This window comes from Astyanax mexicanus, chromosome 22 (genome assembly GCF_023375975.1).
Source record: "Astyanax mexicanus isolate ESR-SI-001 chromosome 22, AstMex3_surface, whole genome shotgun sequence".
NCBI classification, from domain to species: Eukaryota; Metazoa; Chordata; class Actinopteri; order Characiformes; family Acestrorhamphidae; genus Astyanax; species Astyanax mexicanus.
The window spans coordinates 27,716,034-27,726,197 of record NC_064429.1 but is presented as its reverse complement, the minus strand read 5'-3'; the positions used below and the strand labels follow the sequence as shown (position 1 = coordinate 27,726,197).

General features: G+C 37.3%; 1 protein-coding gene across 1 annotated transcript; it reads right to left on the bottom strand.

Moving 5' to 3' along the window:
* Positions 1-6,581: 6,581 nt before the first annotated feature.
* On the bottom strand, positions 6,582-7,394 carry cmlc1 (cardiac myosin light chain-1). The gene has a single exon (XM_049470556.1). It carries the CDS (start codon positions 7,319-7,321, stop codon positions 6,731-6,733), a length of 591 nt encoding a protein of 196 aa, XP_049326513.1. The 5' UTR covers positions 7,322-7,394; the 3' UTR covers positions 6,582-6,730.
* Between the last annotated feature and the right edge of the window lie 2,770 nt (positions 7,395-10,164).

The window sequence follows — 10,164 nt, the reverse complement described above, 5'->3', positions numbered from 1 at the left end:
TTTTGGCATGTTCTCCTCCACCAGTCTTACACACTGCTTTTGGATAACTTGATGCCTTCACTCCTAATGCAAAAATGTAAGCAGTTCAGTTTGGTTTGATGCTTGTGATCACCCATCTTCCTCTTGATTTTATTTCAGAGGTTTTTAATTCGATAAAATAAAAGAAACTCATCATTTTTAGATGATATATATATATAGTTCAGTGAAATAACTAATCAGAAAATGCTATGCTAATTGCTACATATTTTGTTCTTACATTGTTATACAGTACACTTCTGCTGTGCCAAGTAAACACTTATTTAGCCTCGTCTTGGTGAGAGATTCCAGTGGAGAGATGTTAAAGAATCTTGGATTTGGCTAAAATTACTTCTTGGCAAAAAAAAATCCTAGTGAAGGCCTGTCAAAATGAACAGGAAAACATGTCACCCAGCAGTCACCACAACACTCGACTTCCCGCCAGTATGGTTTTAGAGTGTTTTTTTTTTTTTCAAGGAGACTGACTAAGTCTAGCCCCAGGCTAAATTTAATCCTATACAGTTTAATCCTTTGAATAAACTGTATAATAATGCTGTGGCTTTTACTGATGTTGATGTTGTGCAGAACACCAATCTTGGAAACTCGTGATTGGTCAATGTGAAGAGAGACGTGGCATTGTAGTCTCCTAGTAGAACTTTTCTGAAGCTTAACTACAGTATTTATGTATTTTATCTACAGTACTGTTCTTTTATAGGCACACTATTGAAACACTATTGATATAAATCCTTCTTCAGAACATTACAAATCAATAGCATTACAAATCAGAAGATGCTGTGCTAATTGCTACATCATGTGTGCTTGTATAGTTTACAGTGCACTTCTGCTGTGCCAAGAAATTCTATATCATATAGAGTTTAATCCTTTTAATAAACTGTATAATTCTACTGTAGCATTTACTGATGTTGATGTTGTGTAGCACACCAATCTTGGAAGCTCGTGATTGGTCGAGGTAAAGAGAGACATGGCATCAGAGTCTCCTAGTAGAACTTTTCCCAAATCTTAAATACAGTATTTATGGATTTTATGTACAGTATTGTTCTTTAATTTGACACTGGAAGCTTATATTCACTTCTAATGTGCCATAAAACACTCATTCAGCCTTGTCTTGGTGAGAGATTCCAGTGAAGAGATCTTGAAGAATCTTGGATTTGGCGGAAATTCCTTCTTGGCTAAAAAAATCCCAGTGAAGACCTGTCGAAATGAACACCCAGCAGTCACCACAATGCCCAAAGCCAATATGGATGCCTATAGAGTTTAAATCTTCTAATAAACTGTATAATACTACTGTAGCTTTTACTGATGTTGATGTTGTGCCCTACACCAATCTTGGAAACTCGTGATTGGCCGAGGTAAAGACAGACATGGCAACAGAGTCTCCTAGTAGAACTTTTCTGAAGCTTATATACAGTATTTATGTATTTTATGTACAGTATTGTTCTGTATTTTCACACTAAAAGCTTATATACCATTCTAAGTCCATTTTACACCAAAGTTCTCCTTTAAGTTCAGTATTTATGCACTACACCAATCTTGGAAACTCGTGATTGGTCGAGGTAAAGAGAGACATGGCATCAGAGTCTCCTAGTAGAACTTTCCGGAAGTTTAAATACAGTATTTCTGTATTTTATCTACAGTATTGTTCTTTCCAGGCACACTGACAGCTTTTATGCATTTCAAATGTGCCAAGAAAACACTCACTCGACCTTGTCTTGGTAAGAGATTCCGGTGAAGAGATCTTGAAGAATCTTGGTTTTGGCTGAAAATCCTGCTGAAGGCCTGTCAAAATGAACAGGAAAACATGTCAACCAGCAGTCACCACCACAATTTGCATGCCTGTACAGTTTAATCCCTCTAATAAACTGTATAATACTACTGTAGCTTTTACTGATGTTGATGTTGTGCACTACACCAATCTTGGAAACTCGTGATTGGTCGAGGTAAAGAGATGTGGTATTGGAGTCTCCTAGTAGAACTTTCCCGAAGCTTACATACAGTAATTATGTATTTTATGTAGAGTATTGTTATTTTATAGGCACACTAAAAGGTTATACACTTCTAATGTGTAAAAGAAAAAACTCACGCCTTGTCCTGGTTAGAGATTCCAGTGAAGAGATCTTGAAGAATCTTGAATTTGGCAAAAAATTCTTCTTGACTTAAAATCCTAGTAAAGATCACAATTCTCAATGCCAATATAGATGCCTATACAGTGTAATCCTTCTAATAAACTGTATAATACTACTGTAGCTTTTACTGATGATGATGTTGTGCACTACACCAATCTTGGAAACTCGTGATTGGTCGAGGTAAAGAGAGACGTGGCATTGGAGTCTCCTAGTAGAACTTTTTTGAAGCTTAAGTACAATGTTTATGTATTTTATCTACAGTATACATAAAATAGGCACACTGAAAGCTTATATACACTCACACAGCCTTGTCTTGGTGAGAGATTCCAGTGAAGAGATTTTGAAGAATCTTGGATTTGGCTGAAATTCCTTCTTGGCTGAAAATCCCGGGGAAGGACTGTCAAAATGAACAGGAAAACATGTCACCCAGCAGTCACCACAACACTCGACTTCCCGCCAATATGGTTTTAGAGGGGTTTGTTTTCAACGAGTTTAGCTCCAGACCAGCAATTTCAGCACTAATAGGATTCAGTGTTGGATTTTTGACTAGCTGAGTAGCCTTAATCTGTGTGCAGAACCTCAGACGTTGGTGTCCGGGGGTTGGGGGGGTTTGGGCGGGTGGAGGTTGGGCTTTGTGCATAGGCCGGTCTTCTGTACGTCTCACTGACAGCAGGCAGCTCACACTCGGCGGCAAGTCCCTGTCTGACCATACAGCTCTCCGTGAGGATCTGCGGTTGGCAGACAGGGTGTCTGTGGTCGCAGTAATGGGGGTTTGATTGATGAATGGTGGCTCGCTTGCTCTGTTTGGGGTGTAACAGAGGCAGCGTAGCAGGGGAAGTACAGATGTGGTGAGGAGAGGGCATACCAGGACACCCTCCATCACCTAACACACACTCATTCTCTCATTCTCTAGGAAATCATGTAACCCTATCCTCGCCTGGACTTACCTGCTATCCCATGCTGCTCTGCTCTGCTCTGCTCCTCATGGTAGAACATCGGTGGGGAAATCCACCAAGCATGGAGCCAAGAACAATCCGCAGTGTTTAAATGTAAAGAACAGTAAAGTTGGAGAACATACAAAGGCAAATAGTGCAGGTGCATCTCAAAAAATTTGAATATCATATATCATATAGATGTATTACACACAGAGTGATCTATTTTAAGCGTTTATTTATTTTATTGTTGATGATTATGGCTCACAGCCAATAAAAAATTCTCAAAAAATTAGAATATTAAAATGAAATCCACATATTCATAAAAGTTGTCAGCAGAGGGAAGCATGAAGTGCTGTGAGATTATCTGGATTACTAAATAACAACTTACCAGAACTTTTCAGACTTGCTCCAGTGATTGGAATCTAGAGTTTTTAGTGAACTGGGAAAATCTGCTTTTAGCTGTAGTGCACCAGTGAGTTGGAATTCACTACAAGAACCTCTATAGCTTAGCTCACTGGATAAAGCTGATTTAACTTTTTTTTGAGTGCTTTTGGTCGTATTTAATTTTTTAGTTAACTTTTTTTTTTGGTTTGTTTGAGCTGTCTTTATATCTTTCTTTTGTAGGTTATTTTTATGTATGTTATTTTTTTTTTCTTATTTTCTTATTTTATTTGTTGCTTATATATATATTTGTATACATTTGTTCTTATCATTTTTTGTTACCTTTGATTTTCTTACCTATGATTTTATGATTCTTGCTAAATTCTTACTTTTAACCCTTTCAGACCTTCAGTTGTATTCCAGTCATGGGGAAATATAAAAATGCTGTTTCTGCCTGTAATGCACACCAAAAAAGAATCTAATAAAATGTATAGTTAAATTATATAATGTCCAGTTACATCAAATATCAAATCAAAATATTGAATTGTTTTTTTTATGTCTGCTGCATTGGAAGCCTGTGTTAGTTTTTTATTTTATATTTAATATTGACTTTTTAACGTCACAAACCATTCCTACACATTAAAATAAACTGAAAATCACATATAATTAGCAAAAATGAGCTCTTATTACTTTGCCATCTTGGCTTTAGAGTGCTGCCATGCTCTAATGCTTGAGCGTTAGTTGAGTTTCTTTTTTTTTTTTCAGTAAAGTGGGCGGAGCTAACATACTGTTTCATAGGCTTTTGTCGAATGTGCAACATGACAGTAAGAAAAGGAAATATGATGTGATGTCCATTGTAGTGGATGCAGGGTTTGAGAGGGTCTTATATATCTATATATATATATATATATATATATATATATATATATATATATATATTTTTTTTTTTTTTTAAAGCTTTCCTATTGGTTCGGCTACGTTGTAAATAAGGATCTTCCTCAATGTACTCTGATCGATTGACTGATTGGTTGATAACTAACTTAAACTGGGGGTCTTCCTGCCTCAGAATGAGGAGGAAGCATTTATTACATTTCAGTCACAGATGTTGTGTAGGTCAGGTGAGGTGAAAAAGAAGGTGAGGTCAATTGAAGAGCCAATCCAACATTAGAGTTAGCAATGTTAGCCTAGCATCCTTAGTTTACTTTGTTGTGAACTGAGGATATCAAACACTGCCTGCAGTCTTGGCTGACTGACTAGATCTGAAGTACATGATACTCCTCAGATATAGACTTAACTGACATTTTTCCTGTATTTTCTCTTAGCAAGCAAAAGCATTTCCGGCCTTTTCTCTGTAATTTGACCGAGCTAGCCTACGACAAAGCACAAAACGTCCTGTCAATAAAGGCTGAGAACAAAGAGTTCAATGTATACAATAAGTGTTTGTCATTAGAAATGAAATCTTTAGAATACCTGCCGAAGCTTAATTACCAGGACAAAGGTAGAGCTCAGGTTTTGAGCTGAGGAGCAAAGGATGCCTAATCTATATCCTCTATCTGTAAAATCACATTAGCTGAGCAGTATGACTTCCCCTTCCCCCGGACCCTCTTCTCTGGGGGGGTGATATAGGACTTCATATTGATTCGGGTCAAGTACAGTGTGTATCTTACTTAGCGGAGCGATGTTGTATCCACAATGTTCTCAAACCCAATTAGTGCGCATTTGAGTTCACCATGCTAGACATGGCCTTTGGAAATCTATGTACGCTCAAAAAAATGTGATGGCATTCCGCTACGGTACTTTGTGTGCTGATAGGCTAAAAAAAAAAAAAAAAAAAAGATTTAATTTATATTTGTATTCTTTGAGCTGAAAGAAAACCCACCTGCAGCGTTTTTTAACAGTTACATCAGCGCTTATGTTTATAAGATAGGATATTAATGCCGTTCTTTACTGGAGGGAAGAACATGTGACCTACAAACAGATGTTTCTGGATTTGATTAGATTTGTTTGATAGTGTAACTGAACTATTGCTCAGATAAAGGGTGCACAAACTTCATGAACCCTATGAACAAAAGTATTGGGACACTGCAGCACATTAAAACTATAGGACAGATAGCTTACAGCTTCAATGAGATCCCATTTAATATTCACACACCAAATGTCAGAAGACAGGAACTAGTACTGTGTCCCATGACTTTTGCCTTGATGGAAGCTAAAGAATACTGCATTGAGCTCCAAGATAAGCATGTAAGACCTCCTGCTTTAATTGTGGATGCGATTTATGTTGGCATAGACAATTCTAACCAGAAGCCGCCGGTCACAATCATTACCATCCACTGCACTGTCCACTGTGGATGGTAATTAATGCCTTTTATGATGTATTCCTCTTATACTTAATGGGATTGGGTACCTTCCCAAACTATGAAGGATCACACAAGGAATTGTGTTTTTAAACAAACCAAAATACTTGCATATAGATGACTATAGATGACTTACCTGGGGTCCTGATGAGTCAGGATGAGTCAGGATCAGTTTCATCATAACGTTTTTGATGGTCTTTGCGACTGCACTTAAGGATACTTTTAAAGTTCTTCATTGTGTCTTATTTAGTTGAGGAGTTCTTGTCATAATGGATTAGAACATTACTCAAATAGAGCTATTCACTGTATACCTGTAACCCTACCTCTTAACAACTTTACAACTGATGCTTCCAAACACATTAAGAGACAAGAAATTCAAGTAATTAACTTTTGATGAGTTCAGCACAGCTGTTAACTGAAAGCCTGAATTCCAGGTAACTCTACCTTATAAAACTGACTGAGAAAATACAGCCAAGATGTGTAAAACTGTTACCTAAGCAAGAGAAAAGAAACAAAAACAATGAATTTACGGTGTCTTTTGACAGGTACTTGTATTATTGTATTTATTAGTAGTATTTTTTTTGTCTCGATCCACTGGTCCCTATTTCCTCTCAGTGTTTCATAGTTTGTATGTGACCCACATTCTCTCCAGTATTGGGACACAAATAAATATATATATAATATATATATATATATATGCTGTACAACCAAATAAAACAATGGTAGACAGAAGAGAATAAAAAACAGAATAAAGCTGAGAAATCGAGATCTTTATTTGACATTTACCAACATTCAGCTTGCCATTCCCATGTTTTCTAATGTCTTTTAGTTGTTGAAATCCACGCACAGTCCAGGAACACACATGAAGCACAAGATAGATGGTCTTGTCCTCTCTAGTTCACCCAGAGAGGATGTGTTTGATGAATGAAACGTAGTTGATGCAGCCGTTCGCGTCCTCCTGTCCAAACATGAGACGGTCCACCTCATCCTCGGTCATCCTCTCGCCCAGAGTGGCCAGAACGTGGCGGAGTTCAGCCCCCATCACCGTACCATTGCCCTCCTTGTCGAAGACCCTCAGGCCCTCCACAAAGTCCTCGAAGGTGCCCTGGTCCTTGGCCCTGGAGATGTGCTGCAGCATGGGCAGGAAGGTCTCGAAGTCCAGCATCTTGCTGTTCATCTCTTCAAGCTTGGGCTTACCCAGCACCACGTGGACGTCAGCATTGGTGGGGTTGTGGCCAAGAGCCCTCATGACGTCCCCGCACTGGGCGTACCTGATCTTCATCTCGCCGGTCGGCGTCTCGTCGAACAAGGTGAAGGCGTCCCTGAACTCCTCGATCTGGTCCGGGGTGAACTCCAGCACGATGCTCTTCAGGTCCATCTGGGGCTCTTTGGGCTCCTCGGGGACGGGAGCCGGAGCCGGGGTCTCCTCCTTCTTGGCCTCAGGTTTTTTGGGCTCCGGTTTCTTGGGTTCGACTTTCTTCGGGGCCATGATGCTCGCGCTGGCAGTCAGCGACTGGAGGTTGGATGGGAGAGAACAGCGAGTTGTCTGAGCCAGTTTTGGGCTTTTATACAGCCATGCTGGAGAGCGAGATAAGCTTTATCAGAAACGCAGCACTGGCCGACTATAAATGGAGGTGAATGGAAATAGGCTGGAGTGACACTCTTGCCTGAGTGGAATGCTCTGGAATGCTCTCGTCTATTAGAGGACACGTCCATCCAATAGGATCTAATAGGATCTCCTTAAATAGGACAAATAAGACAGGAGGATTTGGGAGATTTTTTATTTTTAAATGAAAGCAGTAGTAGTATTCCTGAGGGGGAATGTTGATTGTATTAGTTTTCACCAGAGGTGGAAAGTAATGAATTACATTTACTCAAATTACTGTAATTGAGTAGATTTTATGAGTAATTTGTATCTTTTTAAGTAGTTTTTAAAATAGGCAATTTTACTTTTACTCAAGTACATTTTGACACAAGTAATTTACTTCATTACATTGGAAAACTCCCCATTACTGAGTAAATAATTAAATGCTGGGGGAAAAAACACTAATTGTCTAAAAAAAAAAAAAAAACTGAGTTATGTTCTCCATGGCAGCGCAGCTGAACTTTTCCCAGCAGTGTTTATTACGATTAGCGAGAGAGACGCTGTGTGAATCAGCTGTGCTCGGGGGAACCGGTGTTCTGTCGAGTTATGCTACCCATCAATATGTGCGTCTTTACACCACTGCGCATGTATGATTTCATGTTTTTCATAATAATTCCTTAAGTTTTTATTGGAAATATTAAACAATCTGCTTAAATGTAAAAAAAAAAAACATGTAAATAGCAGTTAAAGCATAGCAATGGCAAGTAAAAAAATAATAACGAACTGTAAAACTATAAAAATACAGTTTATAGTCACATACATGACCATAACTTTTTAACAGTAAAGAAAAAAGATGGATCATAGAAACCTATGCCTCTTGTTCTTGAAAATGTTTTATGGGGTGGTCTGAACAAATACTGCCTGAAAGGTCCAAATTATTATTTTGAATAATAGTTAATTAAAAAGATTTAATTCATGATATGTACTTTTTTTTACATCAAATTATTAAAAGTAACTATGTAACTTTTACTCAAAGTACATTTTAAATTGAGTACTTTTTTACTTTTACTCGAGTAGATTTTTAGATGGGTACTCTTACTTTTACTTAAGTAGAATTTTAGCAAAGTAAAGGTACTTTTACTTAATTACAATTTTTCAGTACTTTTTCCACATCTTGGCTTGGATAGATTTTTCCTTTAATAAATAAAAATATAATTTAAAAAGTTATATATTTATAATTACTCATGTTATCTTTGGCTGATACTAAAATTAGTTTGAAAAAATAAAAAAAGCAAAAACAAAATAAATCTGTAGGGGACCAAATACTTTTCCACATTTCTTTAATATTTTAATACGTATATATGGAATGACTATGTATGCTATGTATGCTACTATATATATATATATATATATATACAATGTAATATATATTACGAGTTCATTTGACTTCATTTACTATCTATCAGTTTAGCATTATAGTTAAAGCAACAGTTACTACGTTTTGGCCAATTGGAGATTGGTGAGAATGTGTAATTGCACAGAGCGTGACAGAAGGCTACTTTTTATTTATTTAGTGCAGTTTAATGTAAATAAATTGTTGTGGGAAATTCTGTGTTTTGACTTTAATTTTATACATGTTGTATATCATTGCTGTCCAATGAAAAACAAGTATCTCCATTTTTGTCAATTTTTAGTTAACTACATAATATTAACATACAAACTGTCCCTTTGATGAAAGGACCAATAGAAATTCTTCAAAATGACTTGAATACATTGACTTCCATTGAAAGTTTAGAAGGTTGTATCTCTCTCCTGTAAAGTTGCTGCTTTGGCGACACATGTTTTTTTTTTATTGGACAGCAAGAATATATCCTCCTACTATTTAGAGAGCATTTCATTCAATACATTCAACAGACCTACCAGACCACTCTTTTTATTTAAAAAAAATATATATGAATAGTCATGTCAGGACACTAATACCCTTAATATGACTATTTTGTCTTCTACCAATTCAACAAAAAAACTGTATTGTTTTCTATTTAAATTAATATTTATTAGACACTGCTGCTTTAATTCCTTTTCATAATAAGTAACATTAGTATTACTAATGTGAATATGCTGACAGTACCAGTGCATCATCATGTGCCAAAGAAAACAGTAAAGAGATCAAAATGTGCATTTATTCTGGGAAAGGAGGGTCAAATGGGCTTTTCCAGACTGCCGACGAAAGGAGGGGCTATGCTGGAGGCATGTGGAGATAAGGAGTGAGGGAGGGAATGACATGTACCATTGTTTTTTATTATTATTATTATTATTATTGTATATACTTTTTATACAACATTTTATACAGTACATTGACATCATGTTGGCATATAAAAATGATGAAAATGAAAATCACAGTGAAATAAAAACAGAAATCTGTTGGCAGGAGGAGTGAAGCGTGATTAGGTTTCGGTGGTGGGAAGCTGGCCAGCGGTGTGGTTTGCACCGGTTAGCCGGCGGACAGGCCGCAGAGATAAGGCCGTGATAAGGAGGATACTATTCTGAGACGCAGACACATTCCAGCGCTCGTTGGGGCACCAATGATGGAGTGCTCTCGGGGCACTTAGAACAAACGAAGCGTGCCAAAACTCATTTAAGGCGGACAATGATATCTACATCAAGCAGCAGCAAGTTGTGTGATGCAATTTGCAGCCTGATTTAAGGGGCTGTTTAGTCATAAAGCCCATCTCTCACTTCTGAACTTC